Raw genomic sequence first — 19,742 nt, forward strand, 5'->3', positions numbered from 1 at the left:
CATTGATAAAATCTGCATATCATCTAAGTGTCCAACAGCTCATCTGTTCAGCTGAACCAATAAATGGCATTGTACACCCTGCCCCCGCTCCAGAAAAGGGCAAAAGAAGTTTTTTTAAAAGGCAAAATCCAAGAAATGGATGGCACATGACAGCTATAGCTGCATGAACCAAACATTAACCAGCCAAAAGAAAATAGCTGCGCTTGCTGTTCCATAAATGCTTGCTCCAGAGGTAATACAGTACTTTATCTCAGGTAGGATCTGTAACAGTTTTTGTGGTTTTGCTTGCAGAAGCTGATGCACAGATTGGACATAATATTTGGATGTTATTTGTATTTTCTCGTGCAAGGTATAAAACAGAGTGGCTGGGGAAACCCAGCCAGGTGGGCGGGGTATAAATAATAAAATTATTATTATTATTATAACCCATGAATGGAAAATACCTTTGGATACAACCCAACAGCAATAAGTATAAACTTTAAAATCACCACTTCTCAGTACCAACACTGGATATCCAATGGCTGAAACAACTTAGTGCCACCTTACAATTTAGCCAGAACAAGGGTCATACAGTCGAAGAACAGCTTTGATAAAGTACAGTAAACCTTCTTTATTGAGCCTCCTTAACATATTTTATGTGCTTTCACTATATCTTATCTAATTGCGGACAAATTATGTTCAACACACCAAAACACATAATTTATGCTGCAGGCTATAATTTGGTATAGTTTTGACATAGCAAGTGGTATGCAACACTTTATACTGACAAGCAGGACTTAAGATATTTACCACTGTGGATTCGTAGGTGTTCCTTTAAGTGATGTTTATATTTGAAAGCTTTTCCACATTCAGTGCACTTGAATTTTCGGTTACCACTAGATTGAGTTACATGTCTCTGTAAGACAGAATGTGGATATCAATCAGAAGATAAAGAGAAAACAGGTATAACGAAACACACAAGTGAGGAATCTCTCATTTGCAATAGAAAAAAAAGATAAAATTTTAATAGAGTTAAAAAAAATCATCAGGTGATTGAAGATATTGCTTGTGAAATACAAACTAGCAAGAAAACGGGTGAGCAAAGTTAGAAAAATAAGCCACAAAATAATTTTGCCCTCTATCAAAATTTCAGGTAGAGACTGTATTGGCATTTTACTTGTCTAGGAAATTCAACAAGGCATTCCCTTATTCTATTTGTAAAAGACATCCAAAGAATCTGGGTTATGAGACAAAGAAACATTAAAGCCTGTTTAAATTTTAATTATTTGACTTGATTTTTCCATTTACATGCTTCCGGCTCTTACTGTTGGCCTCGAATTCCTTTATGTAACGACATCACAGGGCTGCTCTAGGGAAGATGGTCCAGTAACAAATGCACTCAGTCACAAATCATTCTCCAAATAAATACACAGAAATCATATTTCAAAAGTTAGTAGAGCTCACATATAACTAATAATCAGCATTAATAAGTTATGTTGAAGCCATGTAACTATCTTGTAAAAAAAGAACCAGTCAACACATTCTAAAACATTTGCAGTATGATTTAGCCCTTCAGGCTTACTTATTTTTTAGGACTCAACAGATAAGACATGGAATTGAGATATTTATGCAAGAGTTGTCTTTGTAGTAGGTAATGTTTTAACTATTCTGGGGAAAATTTGTTCTTTCCTGCATTTAAAATGTTTTTATTAAGCACGCACTAATTGGATTCAGCTAAGTTCAAAGTTACATAAGAGTTAAAATTCCAGAAATCTTTGTCTACCTTGATACTCGAGAAACTTTCTGGAAATAAAAAAAGATGTATCAAGCAGCTTTCAACCTTTACACTGTAAAATTCACTTTGATCTGAGCTGCTCAAGTCAAGTTTCCACAATTCAAAGATGCCCAGGGCTCCAGTCTGCATTTGGTAGAAGCTGCATATGCTCATTCATGACTACACAAAATAGTATCCCACAAGGCTGGTAGGTATGAGAAAATACATGCAATTCTGCCAATGAAGTGGATACATTTTTGCCCCCCATCTACTATAATTCGTTGCACCAACGAGGGATCCAGAGAAAACACTTCTATGAAATGGAACAAAACAAGAAAGGGCTGCTCAGCTCACTGCAATATTAGAAAAAAACAGCCCATACCTGGCATTGAAGTGAAGGTACAGGGCAATATGCAGAATTGTCTTGTTATTGGGGTGAATTTGCTTTAATAAAAAGAAATGCAGTCCACAGCAAACATGCTATCATGAAACAAACAAAAAACAAAAACAAAAAAAAAAAGTGCAAAGGTACTATTTTACTAGGTTATATTCTAGTCCTAATTTATTGAATCACAAGCCAGTCTTTTAAAGCCCCATTAATTTGGGGACATAGATTTAAAGCTTGTGATTAATTTCCCCATTGAACTTAACAGTGCTTATTTATGGATTTTTGTATCCCTATAAATGCTCATCTGAATTAGGCATTTTGCTAAAGTTTTGCAGTGAAATGTCCCCCATTATCTTTAATGGAACAGGACTGGACCAGCAGTTCGCATGGCAGTTCCTGATTTGAAATCGTGACCCACAGCTATGGATCCCCTAACAGATACCAGGAGGCAGAGAAAATCCATGAAATATTGCAGGCAGTTATAAATAATTAAAATAAACGGCTGGCTGTTTGCTAACTACACACAACAGAGGGATCAACTTTGTGTTAAAGGCAGTAAGACATCAAAAGCATGACTTACTATTCAGCCCTTTAATAAGTTTAGGTGCTGCTCTCATCACCATAATCACAATAGCAAAGTGAGGTGAATCGTCGTATATATGGCCTCGGCCCAGTATACCTGAAGGAGCGTCTCCAGCCCCATCATTCAGCCGGGACACTGAGATCCAGTGCCAAGGGCCTTCTGGTGGTTCCCTCCCTGCGAGAAGTGAGGTTACAGGGAACCAGGCAGAGGGCCTTCTTGGTAGCAGTGCCCGCCCTGTGGAACACCCTCCCATCCCATCAGATGTCAAGAAAATAAAAAAATACCCGACTTTTAGAAGACATCTGAAGGCAGCCCTGTTTAGGGAAGTTTTTAATGTTTGATGATTTATTTTTAATATTTTGTTGGAAGCCACCCAGAGTGGCTGGGGAAACCCAGCCAGATGGCCAGGGTATAAATAATAAATTATTATTGTTGTTGTTGTTGTTCCCCCCCAGTTTATGTTTATTATTATTATTATTATTATTATTATTATTATTAATTATTATTATTCCCCCAGTTGTATAAATGACTGAGACTAGGATCTGGACTTGCCAAGGGCCATTGAGCAAATTAATGGTTCAAATGCATAGTGCTCGGCAATCAATCAATCAATCAATCAATCAATCAATCAGGCCTACAAATGCTCTATATGCCCAATAGGGCATTATTTATATCTTACAAAGAGGCCTCTGCTGAGTCCAAAAGTTTTAAAAGAAACGTTTCAGCCCAAATGTTGGGGTTTGCGGTATGTGTGCAAGAAAACAACTCCATTGCTCCCCCCCCCGCCATCTTTGCTCAATTCACCACTCAATTCATGGTCCTGCCCATGATGACAATCACATTTTCAGCTGTTGCTGGGTGGCATTTTTCTGTATAAACTCATAAGACTGCAGAGTGAGGACAGGAAGTAACTCTCACTCTGACTTCATGTGGATTCAGACGTCTTCCTTCTGGAGTACTGTGGCATGCCCAAGAGAACCAGGAATCACCAGCAGCAGTGAATCTGCCCCACCTCAACACATTGCCACTCCCAAATCCAGCCCAAGAACAAAATAGTGAAGTATGTGTGTGAAAGGCATTTTGCCCAACACTAAATCAAACACTGTCATGACTATGAAACTTAAATTCTTAAGGGCATGGAAGAGACATGCTGTCCTTATACTTTTTATAAGACCACTCCTATACTTTTTAGACAGGGAAAACATGTGCAAGAAGAACTTGGAGCTAATGAGAAGCAGTGTTTCTGGTCTCTAGGTAGCTGTTCCACCTATGCACATTTCTTCCATGCTGAGGGCCACTTTATACATAGTGGTCCCCAGGTGATCACACCTGGAGCACATTGAAGCTGCCACTGAAGGCAGAGCACACAGGTAGGCCTCTGCACCATGTGAACAACATAGACATGGAAGACTTGTTTTCATGTCACAAATCATTGTGACTCACACAAGTCACAATGGCTGCATATATATATATATATATATATATATATATATATATATATATATATATCGGGTACTCAGTCCCCAAACAGGAGTACTTGGCAGGCCATGAAATGTAAATAAGCAATACAGTAATTCTGCAAATTGCAGATAAAATGCAAGCTGGCTTCTAGATGATAAAGGCTCATAACTTATAAGTGATTTAGCAACTCAGTTGTATTTCATATATACATTCAAACTCTTACTGGGCATTGCTATAAATAAATGAGAAGGAATCATAATAAATAGCAAAGTCATTCTTGGCAAGTCACCCTTGTTAGAATGCCACGTTCTTGAAAAGGTTTCTTGGGATCCCTTTGTCAGAGATTCATGACAAGAAAGCATTTTGTCAGGTTTCCAATGTCAAGGATAATGGACTTGGAAGAAATTTTGGAACACCTACTTTATGAATCAGGAAAATGCAAGTGACGCTATGTTACAAATGTGCAACCAATAAGAATATCTATCTATCTATCATCTATCTATCTATCTATCTATCTATCTATCTATCTATCTATCTATCTATCGGAATATATATAAACATTTATAGGAATATATGTAAATTCCTGTTTATGTAAATATGGTATTTGAAGCAGAAGTTACTAGCCACAAACCCGTCTAAGAAATATGCAAAGTTCACATATTTTGGTTGCCACACTGAACCAATAAAAATGAGTAGTTTATTTATTTATCTATTTAATTTACTAAATATTTACTGCCATTCATCTGAGGATCACAGGGCAGCTGACAGTATTCTGCCACAAAGTTTGAATTTTCTTGCCCACAAGTTACTGTTTTTCTCAAACATATTATGCGGTTGCCCTAAACCATTAGTCTTAAGAGGGGAAATGTCCAGTAGAAATGTTAGAATGCAGCACAGTAGCCTTGGGAGGGTGGGGGTTGCTCTGAAAAACAGATATTCATCTTTTAATAAATAAAAAATATTATCTGTTTTATGTTGACCAGGTGTTGGCGGCTGACCATATTATTTGCAAGACACTGTGTATTGTTTGTATATTGGCTGCCTGCCAGAACATCTCTGAGGTGTAATATCTATACAACAATCTGCAATCACTCGTGCAATTGCTGTAGTGGCATCTGCATGGTGTCAGGAGCAGCGATGGCCCCAGGTTACTCATCTCTCATGATTTTAGTTTTACAACGTGCTTCACTGCTCTACATCATGGGTGGTATCATTTCACAGCTTTATTAGTGGAGATAGTTCTGTAAGTCTTTCCCTTCTGTAACTATCAACACCTTTCCCCTACAGAACTTGGTTTAACACAAGTTATCACATCACCTGCCCGCTCTTGTTCTTTGTGACTAGTATGCCGATAATTCTCTATACGAAGCCCTGAGGCTTTTTTCCAGCAACAGAATCCAGAAATGAGCAAGAGAAAATAAACGTAAGATACTAGTGTTATTTTCACCTAAGGATTCTAATCAAATCATCTTAGCCCAGTCATGCAGCCAATACAAAACGCCCTGGTAAACATGCTTTGCTAAAAGCTGTTATAGTCTGGATTCAGCTAAGTAGGTGTGTTAACGGGAGCCAGTGCAATGGGTCCTGCTATAGGGCAACAGGACTCCCTGCTTTCCTCCCCAGTTGGCTCTGGGGATATGGAGAAACACCACAACAGTGCATAGGGGCAGAAGAGGAGACCGTCCCAAATTTTGACACTGATAGAACTATCAGAAGAGCACAACATCACATTGCTCCTGTTATTCTAATAGCACATTGTTGAATATATATCAAGGCAAGAATACTCTAAACACACTTGTATATGCAAGTATACTCAAATGAACACAATACCAAAATCGTTTAAGTTTCAAACAGTGCATTGGACATGAACTTTATCACTTACTTGATCTCTTCCTGATTTATGTGATGTCATATGGCGTTCAAGTTGTGTTCTATATGCAAACGTGTAACTGCATAAGGAGCAACTAAAGTTATCTTCATTTTTTTCATGGCGATATTTAATGTGTTCTTTCAGAGAGGTAAAGCGTTTGTACCCTCTATCACAGTAAGGGCATGTAAGCAGCTGGGAAAATGCATCTGGCGTGCCTGAAGAAGAATAAGGAAACATGTTAGGGGGCTAATTATTGCAGCATAGTGTATAAACAAATGAATCAGTACATTTAGGGCAACATCCAAAACTGTCCACCTGAAAATCCACTTGCACAATGGGACTCTTGGTTTTTCTCCCCTCCCTCCAGTTCAACATACACCCCAACCTGAGGAGCAGATTTGGGACTGCACAGGGGGAGGGAAAAGCCCTGTTGTGTAGGTGGATGCCTGCTTGCACTGCCCTGACCCTTACTTTAAGGATATAAATTGTAAATAGATATCTAACAAGTTCTGAATTTCTTAGGATAGCCTTGATGAATGGTGAAATGACCCAATAGCAATGGGAAAGGAAATTCTACACCCACACTGACACATACCCTACTATAGCACAAATGCCATTTTGTACATATCCAGTCAGAAGTGCTAATTACTTTAGTGATGCTTACTACCAGGTACATGGGTATAGGAGCACTCTGACTTCCTTTTAAAACTGACTAAAAGCTTCCAAGTCACTCACCGTAGCTCTTCAACTGTTTGTTTTCATATTTTGATCAGGGCTAACTCACAATAACTTTGTGGGGGTTTTACCAAACACTTCTAATTTCTTTATAAAAGAATACAAACTGGCTACTAATACAGGTAAAGCTAGCCAACCCTTTAAAAAGTAGTTTTATTTTGAAGACATTTCACAGAGGTTAATACTAAGGTTCTTTTATGGAGTGCCATAAAAAGGCACTTCCTATTAATTTGGAATTTACTGCTGTAAATTACCATCACATAAAATTTCAAAAGCATTTAATATATGGTTCATTCCATATCAAGTGATCTAACTTTTTTACCTCATGTCATCCAATTTTCTTAATATTGTGTGCACTTGTTGAATGATCAAAACTAAATTTAAATCTAAATTTTTAATTTTTCATCTCATCCCATTTTTGACTTATGAGGGTTTGAAATTTCAAAAAATTGAACTCAAAAACAGGATGAGATAAATTAAAAATTTCTTTTTAAACTTAGTTTTGATCATTCAACAAGTGTACAAAATATTAAGAAAACTGGATGACATGAGGTAAAAAAAGTTGGATCACTTGATATGGAATGACCCATATACTAGACACCATAAAGTATAGTTTGGCAAGGACCTTATCCACAGGTATACAATCAGACACGGTGGAAATCTGAGATCAGATTACTTGACTTCCTCAGTTCCCAGCCCTTAAAAGAAGCCATGGGGACAGGGAGCTCTGATTTTGATCAGATTTTGCCTTCAGGGACAGCCTCTCTAGCCTCCGTGGGGCAGTGGCTTGCCAGCCTCCCCGCTATTCCGCGAGCTTGTGGGGCTGGCGGGGGGGAGAAGCAAGCTTGCTTCTCCCCCCCCCCCGCCTCCAGATCAGGTCGGGGAATAGCAGGGTGGCGGCGTTGCGCCTCCCCGCTGTCCCCCGAGCTTTTGGGCTGCAGGCTGCTGCCCGCAAGCCTTGCGAGCCCGCGGAACCTCCCGCCAGGCTTGCAAGGCTTGCGGATAGCTTCCTGAAGCCTGGAGAGTGAGAGGGGTCGGTGCGCACCAACCCCTCTCGCTCTCCAGGCTTCAGCGAAAGCCTGCATTCGCCCCATAGGACGCACACACATTTACCCTTCATTTTTGGAGGGGGAAAAGTGCGTCCTATAGGGCGAAAAATGCGGTACTTAGCCCTGGAGTACCCAGTACAGTCACCTTGGTCATCACAATGCCTCCAGACATCCTACATGGTGGCTGAGCCCCTCCGAACCTTCCAATGTGCTAGACAGAGGATAGCAGGCCTCCACCTGCCCAATGCCCTTCCCTTCCTTTTCCTCAAAATGCCCCAGAGTTCTAGGTAGAGCCAGACACATTTTCATAGGAAAGGAAGAGCCCATGCTTCAGCTTGCAGACACCAGCAGAAACGCTTTCAGGAAAGAAAAAGAAGGGGGACCCTACCACTTACTTGTAAGTTTGGAGGATCGGGGGGTGTGTTTTGCTTTTTCCTTGGTGGATGTTTGGGATGGGTGGATTTGTGTGTGCGCGCGTGTTCAGTGCGGTGATTAGGGCTCGTCTTCTGCCTGCCCTTTTTAAATACAGGGGTTACCCTCCCTCATAAATTTAACTCCCTGAAGCTGCTGCAGAGTGTGTGTGTGTGTGTGTGTTTTTTTTTTCTTTCTTAAAAAATGAGCTCCACAGGAGCTAGTTCAGTCAAGAAAATGGTGTGGGGAAACACTCCCTCCCAGTGCCACACTCTGATTAACTTTGGATGCCTCCATGTGGCTGTGTTAAAAGAAAAAAGTAAAGGTTCTCTGGTATTGCATATGATTTGGTCTTAAGGAGGACATGAAAAGGGGGGAAAGAGGAAGTGCAGATGGGAGAGGCTGTTCTATTTTCCACATTGGGCATTGCTCTTTCAATTCCTACTTTTCAGTAAAGATCCTTCTCACCAGCATCGGCTTGTAGGGCCACTTCCACCTTATTCTGCCCTATGCAACCATTACTCTTTCTACCACTGCTTTTAAGTCCATGCTCCCTATTGAAACCATGCAGTTTCTTACACCCTGCACAAGACTGGCACTAAACAAACATTTCAACAATAATGACTGAGAGGACCAGTCCTGCCCCTGTAAATATGTGTCAGTTACAGTGGCATTTAGCACATGGACTTAGAAGAAAGAATCTATGTGCTTAACCCTAATGACTAGTAAGTAAATCAGATTTGAATTATAAGAGTATTAATATATGGAGAATATGAGAAACACACAGGATATCCTAATGATAAATAAAATTTTAACACAAAGGTTATATTTTGGATTTTGACTGCATTTTAAAGCCTATGATTTTTTTTCTGTGGAAATGCCATCATTCATACTTTTTATTTCAAAATAGAAGCCAATGTATACAGCGCTTGCTTCCAATAATACCATTTTACAAATTACAGAAAACAGAAGTAATATTAACCATTTTCATCCTGGCCACTGGCTTCTGGTGTTCCTTGTCTTTGATCCTCCTCAGGTGCTTCAGGGTAGATAACTGCTGTATCGTCTTGTTGCAGAAATTCTTCAACATTAGGGTCATGATTTTGTTCATTTTCTGCATCAGAATCACATTCATCTTCTTTTACTACAAGTAAAAGACAATTTGTGAAGAATGAGAGAAGTTCAGTAACAGATATTAGAATTCGGCTTTCATTTTTAAAGGAGAGACATGTCACAGCCTTCATAACTATGGAGAGAAGCTTGAAAACATGCGGACAATGATAAGTTTGGGCCAAAGTCTGCATGCTGGAACAAATAACTCTTTATTTCTCCCTTTTTGGTCACTCCATTTAAAATACTGCCAAGGCTTGAAGCAGCATTATGGTAGCTGCAGCAGCTCTTGAAGAGAACTACAATGCCATATAGGAGTTCTTGAAGGGAACTAGCCATGTTGCTAGCCACAGAATGTCTTAAGTCTGCGGCTGAAAATGATGGAGGGAGGCTGGGGGAAAAGGGCTCCCTTTTGCTTCCTGTGATGCCACTGCTTCCAAACCACTGCCAACGGCAAGGTAAGGGGAGAAAGCATGTTATTGGGACGGCGGCAATAGCTTTGAAACTTGCAGGAACGTAGTAACTGGTGGTGGTTTGGTGACATCTTTCTGAACTCTTGGGATTTTTCATGGGAACACGGAAAAACCCCGACATGCCAGAGGAAAGCCCCTGGTGTTCCACTTATCACTACCTTCTTGATATCTCATTCCCTGCGTACCTTCCCTTTAACGCAGGCCTCCGGCTCCTATACAAATCTTTGCCCCAGGTCTCAGTTATAGGAGAGAAAGTCTTAGCAGTGTAGAAATAGTTCATGCAACTCGTAAACTGGAGTTCATGATATTATTAAGTGATTTGCATATAAACCTCCACACTCTCTGCATCCTGAGCTAATTTGGCAAGTCTTACTCCATACGCCTCCTGATCTAAAAGAGGACTACCTCCTTCTCCATGGGCTCTCTCCACCCGAGATTAGGCCCATGGTTTTTTTCCTGTCCTGGCACACCGCTTATAAAACTCCCTTCTGAAAGAAAGCCTGCAAGATACAATCCATAAGGACTGTTAGAACAATGGCAAACAGTTTTTGTTCTGCCAGGCCTGTAGAATGTTGATTTTAATTCTGACTTCTGGGAGTATTGTTAATTTTAAATATTGCAGCTACTGGCTGGTTTATTTTAAAACTCTTCTTTGAAAAAGCAGGAAGAGAAACAAAACTGTAAAAAACAAACACACCCATGAAAGATGCTAAAAAGACATGTTGCATACACACACACCCCTTGCCTTTTCAAAAATGGCTAACCTCACATTTTAACCTGTCAATCTTTGAAAACCTCAGTTTAGAGCACTGGAAGAAGAATCAGCAGCAATCTAGCAGCTCCAATTACCTGTATAGAGTCTATTTAAAAGGCACTCTTTGGCATCACAGTACAAAATGTATATTCAGGCATGCAGCACTTCCTTTTCATAGCTAAGTATGGGAAGTACAGCATGTGTAGGAGTTTGTATTGTGGTAGAGAAATTTCTGTTTCTTTTTGCTTACTTCCTTATTTTTTTTATCCTTTTAACACTTCGGTAATTGCATTTTCAAATACATCTCTATATCCCCAGAATATTAACAAGAGCTTGCACTATGAATAAAAATTATGGGAGACAACACGCCCTACAGAGGTGTACGTCGCTCACCCAAAGTTAGGATATAGTGCCAATTTAAAACCCCATGCGAAGAATCATTATTTTCCATACAATTAAAATAAGGCAACTACAGTAAATAAAACATCCTTGGCATATTGTGGCTCATTATATATAAGCTAATTTTACATACATTGTTAAGCATAAAATGTAATATTAAGGTATTATGGCTAATAGTATTACCTCAGCTGGGACCCATCATAATGCTCTGTTGTGATCTTGCAACAGACCAGAAGTAAATTGTTCATCCATTGCTCTTGTTCCCTGAACCAAAAAGCAGCTAAGAGGCTGCAGAGGCACTGCAGTCAGTGGAAGGGATTGCTTTGCATAATTTACTAGCAACACCTCAAAACGGCTCTAATGGGAGTCTAAGCCAGTCATCTTCGCTAGTCATACTTCAGGCTTCATATGCAGACAGACAGACCAAAAGGGCGAGGGGTGGCAGAGAAAGACGAATAATAGCCTTCCTCAAGAACACGCACTGTTATGTAAACCTCAATGATATGCTAAGTACCACAAACACAAATGAAGGAATTTGGTGACAAATACCTGTACATCCAGATTCATCTGCTTGAGCTTCAGGCCCCAGGATTTCCTTTGCTTCTTTACTAGCTAAAATACGGCAAGAAGAGAAGCTTTAGAACTTTACATAATCCAGAAACCCTCATTTGCTTAAAACAGCTTTTTGTCTCTTGCCATCGGAGAAATGCACACCCTCAGACACCAGCATCACGGTGAGCAGAAATTTTCAGTTACACAACAGAAAGCAAACAGACTACAGCAACGAGCTGGAATTCACAAGTCTTTCTAGCCACTCTCTCACACCAGGCTATTGCAAAAGGTACCATTTCTGGTGCCTCCTGCAAAAGTCCAGTTGGAAGGGACCCTTGCTCTGCAGATTTGGGAAGCCCAGACAATCATGTTGGCTAATATCTGTCCTTGTGAGTTGAGAACTGTGTTATACTACTTGTGGCTTGTACAAGTCCGCTGTTTTATTTGATTTGATTTGTTTTGTTGTGTTGTGTTTCATGATGGAAGTAAAGCCGAATAAACATTTTGATTTGAACATGTTATTTGAACATGGATAAGACCTTCTGCTGCATATTTAATCATGGTTGCCTCTTTTGCATAAATCAGATGTATGTTGTATAAAAATGCTCTGAGCATATTATTAACAACAGTACATGTTAGAAACTCTCCCCAATGTCCAAATTCAAGGAACAATATGTTTATTTACTATAGTAGTAAAAAGAACTTAGGAGTCAGAATCCTAAAACTAAAGGCAAATGTGGCATAATAGTATAAAATTAGAACATGTAATCAGAACGTTTATCAATAGATTTACTAGCCCTGATTAATGTTCTTGTAAGAGTTAAGTACAGTACAGAAATGAAAGTACTATGCAATGTTGCTACTAAGCAAAAACAGCAAACAGATGATGCATTTTCCAATCACTTATTCTGCTATATACCAGGCCTGTATTGACATACAAGACTATTGGTTCAGTGGGTCTACTCTAAATATGACTTAGCTGGGTACAAACTGTATTTATTTATATCTCACTTTTCAAAGGTAATTTCTGGTGGATTTCCCAATATAAATAAAACTGTATAGAGACAGACAGACAGATATAGATAGATAGATAGATATAGATATAGATATAGATATAGATATAGATATAGATATAGATATAGATATAGATATAGATATAGATATAGATATAGATATAGATATAGATCAAAATCCAACAATCCAATATCAGCAAACAAACTATCAGGTAAAAATCTGAACAAATTTTAGAAGAATTTTGGATCATTTTAAAAAACAATTTCATATCTATTTTAAAAATATAACCAGAAAATTTGAACAAAGGTTATTAAACCCCATTAAAAGCCTGCACAAACCGCATTATGCTTTCCTGGCATCCAACTACAGTGCTGTTTCTGCCTACTGTTGATTAGGTTTAATTTATGGACTTGTAATGTTTATGTCTTACATGGTTAGCTTGTTGTACTGAGCCATATGTAACTTGCCCTGGGACCACATGGTGTAGGGTGGGCTGCAAATGCAAAATCAATAAATATAGTGATATATTAATTCTCTTCTGTCAGTACTAATTAACAGGCTTGCTGCTATATTTTGAATAATCTTGAAAGGCAATCTTGGTGCACTGAAGTTATCCATCTAGATGTTATCAGGGCCTTGATAACTTTGGCCAGCTTTCATTTCTGTAATTTTTCTTTCTTAAAATATTGATAGTGGATTTGGAAGTTGATGGCCAAAACAGAATCTACATACACAGGAGATTCTATGTGTGCTCTCAAAGCATGGCCTTCAATTACGTGAGACACTGCCCACTATTTATACTTTGTGTATGAGTCTAGAAAACTGTGCTAGGATCTGTAGGAAAGGCCTTGGGCTTGCAGCTGATGCCATTTAGAAGATTCCTCCTAAAGAATTCACAACATGCCTCTGTAAATAGCTCTAACTTAGCCCTGGAAATAAAATTAGGTTTAAATTCAAACGTGAACATGACCCTGGAGAATGTGAATTATTCCTGGGTATACTCTACTTCATTTAAGAAGTTCTACCTTCTTCATGGGAGGATGACCTAACAAGCACACACAACCTTTCAAGCAGTAGACTTTAGTTAAGTATTGCTTTATTCACACAAGTACAAATACAGAGATGTGCAGATAGGTCATCAGACTATTCCCAAGTGATAGATTTAAGCTAATTTATTATGTACAAACCAAATGTTTGCCTCAGATATCTATCTATCTCATGCTTCCTCCTGTTACCCCTCCTGCAGATACACCAGATTTCAAAAATTAAAACTAGAAATATGTAGTAGCAAAAGAAAAATTGCAATCCTTCAATCTAGCTGTTGATTTCTTAAAACTGAGAAATGTCATATAACAAGAGACTGGGTTGTTGCTTTATTCCACAGAAGGTGGTTCAAGGAACTTCAAAGCCTTGACCTATGGTACTCAGATCTAATGCTTTTCCTGTTTCTTCAGAAGAGAGGTGAAACGTCTGTAACACCAAATATTTTAAGTATTTCATATGATACAAAATTTATTCAACTGGATTGATGATGTGAGAAGCTGAGAGAGTAAAGGCATGGGCTCAGAGAAGTGTATCACAAGAATAGAATTCTAGGAGTGTATTACTTTTTCTGATTGGCATTCTCTGGTAGTAAAGTTGGGAGATTGCAGTGAGATCTAACAGAAGTGACAGACTAATTGAAACCAACAACATGTACTCTAGCTATCTTTTTGTAGTATCATCACAAAAAAGGTTACTTCATAGAGGCACGTGAGTGTCTTCCTGTTGCAAAGTAATTAAAAATTGCTCATTTCCTCTGCTGGAACAGAAAAAAGCATTTAGGAAAGGAATCTTAAGGAGTTCATGGAAGTCAGAATTCAATACTGCTGAAGCAAACAAACAGAATGGTCAGCAGGCTTACAGAGATTGATATCTAACTCTGCAAAAGTTAAATGGTTATAATAATAATAATAATAATAATAATAATAATTTATTATTTATACCCCGCCCATCTGGCTGGGCCTCCCCAGCCACTCTGGGCGGCTTCCATAAAAACCAAAAATACAATAAAATATCACATGTTAAAAACTTCCCTGAACAGGGCTGCCTTAAGGTGTCTCTTGAATGTCAGGTAGTTATTTATCACTTTGACATCTGCTGGAAGGGCGTTCCACAGGGTGGGCGCCACTACCGAGAAGGCCCTCTGCCTGGTTCCCTGTAGCTTTGCTTCTCGCAATGAGGGAACCGCCAGAAGGCCCTCGGCGCTGGACCTCAGCGTCCGGGCAGAATGATGGGGGTGGAGACGCTCCTTCAGGTATACTGGACCGAGGCCGTTTAGGGCTTTAAAGGTCAGCACCAACACTTTGAATTGTGCTCGGAAACGTACTGGGAGCCAATGCAAGTCTTTCAAGACCGGTGTTATATGGTCTCGGCGGCCGCTCCCAGTCACCAGTCTAGCTGCCGCATTCTGGATTAGTTGTAGTTTCCGAGTCACCTTCAAAGGTAGCCCCACGTAGAGTGCATTGCAGTAGTCCAAGCGGGAGATAACCAGAGCATGTACCACTCTGGCGAGACAGTCCGCAGGCAGATAGGGTCTCAGCCTACGTACCAGATGGAGCTGGTAAACAGCTGCCCTGGACACGGATTTGACCTGTGCCTCCATGGACAGCTGTGAGTCCAAAATGACTCCCAGGCTGCGCACCTGGTCCTTCAGGGGCACAGTTACCCCATTCAGGACCAGGGAATCCTCCACACCTGCCCGCCTCCTGTCCCCCAAAAACAGTACTTCTGTCTTGTCAGGATTCAACCTCAATCTGTTAGCCGCCATCCATCCTCCAACCGCCTCCAGACACTCACACAGGACCTTCACCGCCTTCACTGGTTCTGATTTAAAAGAGAGGTAGAGCTGGGTATCATCCGCATACTGATGAACACCCAGCCCAAACCTCCTGATGATCTCTCCCAGCGGCTGCATGTAAATGTTGAAAAGCATGGGGGAGAGGACAGAACCCTGAGGCACCCCACAAGTGAGAGCCCAGGGGTCTGAACACTCATCCCCCACCACCACTTTCTGAACACGGCCCAGGAGGAAGGAGCGGAACCACTGTATAACAGTGCCCCCAGCTCCCAGCCCCTCAAGACGGTCCAGAAGGATGCTATGGTCGATGGTATCAAACGCCGCTGAGAGATCCAGCAGAACTAGGAAACAGCTCTCACCTTTGTCCCTAGCCCGCCGGAGATCATCAACCAGTGCGACCAAGGCAGTTTCAGTCCCATGATGAGGCCTGAATCCCGACTGGAAGGGATCCAAATGGTCCGCTTCTTCCAGGCGTGCCTGGAGTTGTTCGGCAACCGCTCGCTCAATCACCTTGCCCAGGAATGGAAGATTTGAGACTGGGCGATAGTTGGCCATCGTGGCCGCATCTAAAGATGGTTTTTTAAGAAGCGGTTTAATAACCGCCTCTTTCAGCGGGTCTGGGAAGGCTCCCTCACGGAGGGAAGCATTCACCACCCCACGAAGCCCATTGCCCAGTCCTTCCCGGCTAGCTTTTATAAGCCAGGATGGGCAAGGATCCAGGAGACAGGTGGTTGGTTTCACTCGTCCAAGCAGCCTGTCCACATCCTCGGAGGTAACAGATTGGAATTGATCCCACTCAACTTGACTAGACAGAACTCTAGCACTCTCCCGCCCCGGCCCTGCTCCCACGGTGGAGTCTACTTCTTCCCGAATCTGAGCGATTTTATCTGCAAAAAACTTTGCAAAATCATTGCAGGAGAACATGTGGCCCGTACTGGGCCCCGATGTTGCAGGTGGTTCCGCTAAATTGTGAACCACCTGAAAAAGTCTCCTGCTGCTGTTTTCTGCAGATGCAATAGAGGCGGTGAAGAAATTCTTCTTCGCCGTCGCTATCGCCACTTGGTAGGCTCGACGTTGAGCTCTCACCTGTGTCCGGTCAGATTCGGAATGAGTTCTCCGCCACCGGCGCTCTAGCCGTCTCAACGATTGTTTCATTGCCCTCAGATCCGTGGAAAACCACGGGGCTGTCCGGGCTCCATGCAATCGGAGAGGGCGCTTCGGAGCCAAACAGTCAATAGCCCTGGTTAACTCCACATTCCAGCGGGCCACCAGGGAATCAGCTGAAAGGCCATCAACATGGGATAAAGCATCCCCTACCACTCTCTGGAAACCATTTGGATCCATTAAGTGGCGGGGGCGGACCATCCGAATTGGTCCCACCTCCCTGCAGAGGGGATGGGTCGCAGAGAAGTCCAGTTGCACCAGGAAGTGATCTGACCATGGCACTTCTTTCGTTTCGCTTTTACTTAGTGTCAGATCACCAACATCCATAGAGGTAAACACCAGGTCCAAGGCATGTCCACGGCTATGGGTTGGGCCAGACTTATTCAGGGACAGCCCCATGGAGGCCATGCTTTCCACGAAGTCCCGAGCGGCCCCTTGTAAGGTCGTGTCGGCATGGATGTTAAAATCCCCTAGGACGACCAAGCTAGGTGTCTCCAGGAGAACATCCGCCACGACCTGAAGCAGCTCGGGCAGGGAATCCTTGGTGCAGCGGGGAGGTCGGTACACCAAAAGGAATCCTGTACTGCCCCTATTGCCCAACTTCCAGAACATGCACTCAGAAAACTGGGTCTTCCCAACAGGACGCCTGGTGCAAACTAATGACTTCCTAAAAATCACTGCAACCCCCCCTCCCCGTCCACATGACCTGGGTTGCTGTGCGTAAGAGAAACCTGGTGGGCAAGCAGCGGCAAGGACAGGCCCATCTGCTTCATCCAGCCAGGTCTCTGTTATACACGCCAGGTCAAATCCTCCATCCATGATCAAGTCATGGATGGCAGTGGTCTTATGAATCATTGACCTGGCATTGCACAACAGCACCTTCAGGTCATGTGGGTATCCCTTGCTGATTCTAGTATCCATCCGGTCAGGACCAGACCCGGAGGCAGGGATAGTCCTCAGACAACGACTAAACCTGCCTCCTCTGTAATGATAGGGTCTGGTCTTAGCGTAACTCCTCCTCCTACCCGTGATCACTGAGATCGGTTGTCCCAGTGCATCCCGCCCTGTGGAACATGCCCCAGCCATTTTATGGGCTGGGGCCCACTCCCCGGCAGCCCTGAACCCTCCCCCTAAAAACAAAAACAAAATAACACCTTAAACAAACAACCAAAACCAATAAAACAATACAAGCGAAAAATGTAAAAATTACAAAAACATCAAAATAATAATAAAAAAATAATTCCCCAAGCCCAACCAACATCCATCCCACCCCCACCCCGCACATACAAAAAATCCAAAGAATTAAAAAACAACCAAACAAAACACATTTTAAAAACACTCTGTGCCTCTCCGGCAGTAACAACTGTCCTGGTGAGGCCTGTCAGGCCCCGCCCTGGGCCAGATGGTAAGTGGCAGGAAGGAGCAGGGCCCTCAAGCACTCACTCAGGGAGTCTTCCTGGGCAGCAGGCCGCAAGCCGCACGCAGTCCTTATGAGGCCCCAGGCCCCGCCCCAGGCCAGATGGTAAGTGGCAAGAGCAGGGCCCTCAAGCACTCACTCAGGGGAGTCCTCCTGGGCAGCAGGCCGCAAGCAGCACGCAGTCCTTATGAGGCTTCAGGCCCCGCCCCAGGCCAGATGGTAAGTGGCAGGAAGGAGCAGGGCCCTCAAGCACTCACTCAGGGAGTCTTCCTGGGCAGCAGGCCGCAAGCAGCAGGCAGTCCTTATGAGGCCCCAGGCCCCGCCCCAGGCCAGATGGTAAGTGGCAAGAGCAGGGCCCTCAAGCACTCACTCAGGGAGTCTTCCTGGGCAGCAGGCCGCAAGCCGCACGCAGTCCTTATGAGGCCCCAGGCCCCGCCCCAGGCCAGATGGTAAGTGGCAGGAAGGAGCAGGGCCCTCAAGCACTCACTCAGGGAGTCTTCCTGGGCAGCAGGCCGCAAGCCGCACGCAGTCCTTATGAGGCCCCAGGCCCCGCCCCAGGCCAGATGGTAAGTGGCAAGAGCAGGGCCCTCAAGCACTCACTCAGGGAGTCTTCCTGGGCAGCAGGCCGCAAGCCGCATGCAGTCCTTATGAGGCCCCAGGCCCCGCCCCAGGCCAGATGGTAAGTGGCAGGAAGGAGCAGGGCCCTCAAGCACTCACTCAGGGAGTCTTCCTGGGCAGCAGGCCGCAAGCCGCACGCAGTCCTTATGAGGCCCCAGGCCCCGCCCCAGGCCAGATGGTAAGTGGCAAGAGCAGGGCCCTCAAGCACTCACTCAGGGGAGTCCTCCTGGGCAGCAGGCCGCAAGCAGCACGCAGTCCTTATGAGGCTTCAGGCCCCGCCCCAGGCCAGATGGTAAGTGGCAGGAAGGAGCAGGGCCCTCAAGCACTCACTCAGGGAGTCTTCCTGGGCAGCAGGCCGCAAGCAGCAGGCAGTCCTTATGAGGCCCCAGGCCCCGCCCCAGGCCAGATGGTAAGTGGCAAGAGCAGGGCCCTCAAGCACTCACTCAGGGAGTCTTCCTGGGCAGCAGGCCGCAAGCCGCACGCAGTCCTTATGAGGCCCCAGGCCCCGCCCCAGGCCAGATGGTAAGTGGCAGGAAGGAGCAGGGCCCTCAAGCACTCACTCAGGGAGTCTTCCTGGGCAGCAGGCCGCAAGCCGCACGCAGTCCTTATGAGGCCCCAGGCCCCGCCCCAGGCCAGATGGTAAGTGGCAAGAGCAGGGCCCTCAAGCACTCACTCAGGGAGTCTTCCTGGGCTAATAGGGATAAAAGATCTTGAACATAGTTGGCCTTCATGTTTCTTTAAGTACCAAAGAAGACTTCGTTGTGCTGGGCGAAAAAATCAACAAGGTAGTCAAGATCTGAACATGAACACGACTTAAATGCAGAAGAAAATGCATTTAGACCCCCCCCTAAACACTCCCAGCTTTGTCAATAATTTGAGATTTCATAAACCAGAAAAGACACAGCATGCCCATGCCCATGGCAACTTGGCATCCCATTGAAAAAGAACTCCATGGCTGGTTAGGTGGGGAATAAAGGCAAAGAGCCTAGGAGCATAATAAGTTCTTATGTCTGATCATTACTGGTGGGTGTCAGAGTAACAAGCTGAGGAAACAGAAAAAGTTGAGTCTCAAGATCTAGCAAATCTCTACTGCAACATCCCAGTGAACTGGTAAGGACCAAGAAGCTTTTGAGCCCAAGTAAATAGTGATTA

The 19,742-nt window shown here is 43.2% G+C and overlaps 1 protein-coding gene across 3 annotated transcripts in view; it reads right to left on the reverse strand.

Annotated features, from left to right (window-relative positions):
* Positions 1–19,742, reverse strand: part of ZEB1 (zinc finger E-box binding homeobox 1) — an 86,413-nt gene that overhangs the window by 11,340 nt on the left and 55,331 nt on the right. For all 3 annotated transcript variants that reach the window (XM_077936800.1, XM_077936801.1, XM_077936799.1), the window contains exons 3-6: positions 11,536–11,598; positions 9,233–9,394; positions 6,068–6,270; positions 790–895 (exon numbers count right to left, since the gene is read on the reverse strand). In XM_077936800.1, the coding sequence (XP_077792926.1) occupies positions 790–895; positions 6,068–6,270; positions 9,233–9,394; positions 11,536–11,598 (534 nt within the window). The remainder of the gene's footprint in view (positions 1–789; positions 896–6,067; positions 6,271–9,232; positions 9,395–11,535; positions 11,599–19,742) is intronic.

The sequence above is a fragment of the Podarcis muralis genome, chromosome 12 (genome assembly GCF_964188315.1).
Source record: "Podarcis muralis chromosome 12, rPodMur119.hap1.1, whole genome shotgun sequence".
Lineage (NCBI taxonomy): Eukaryota > Metazoa > Chordata > Lepidosauria > Squamata > Lacertidae > Podarcis > Podarcis muralis.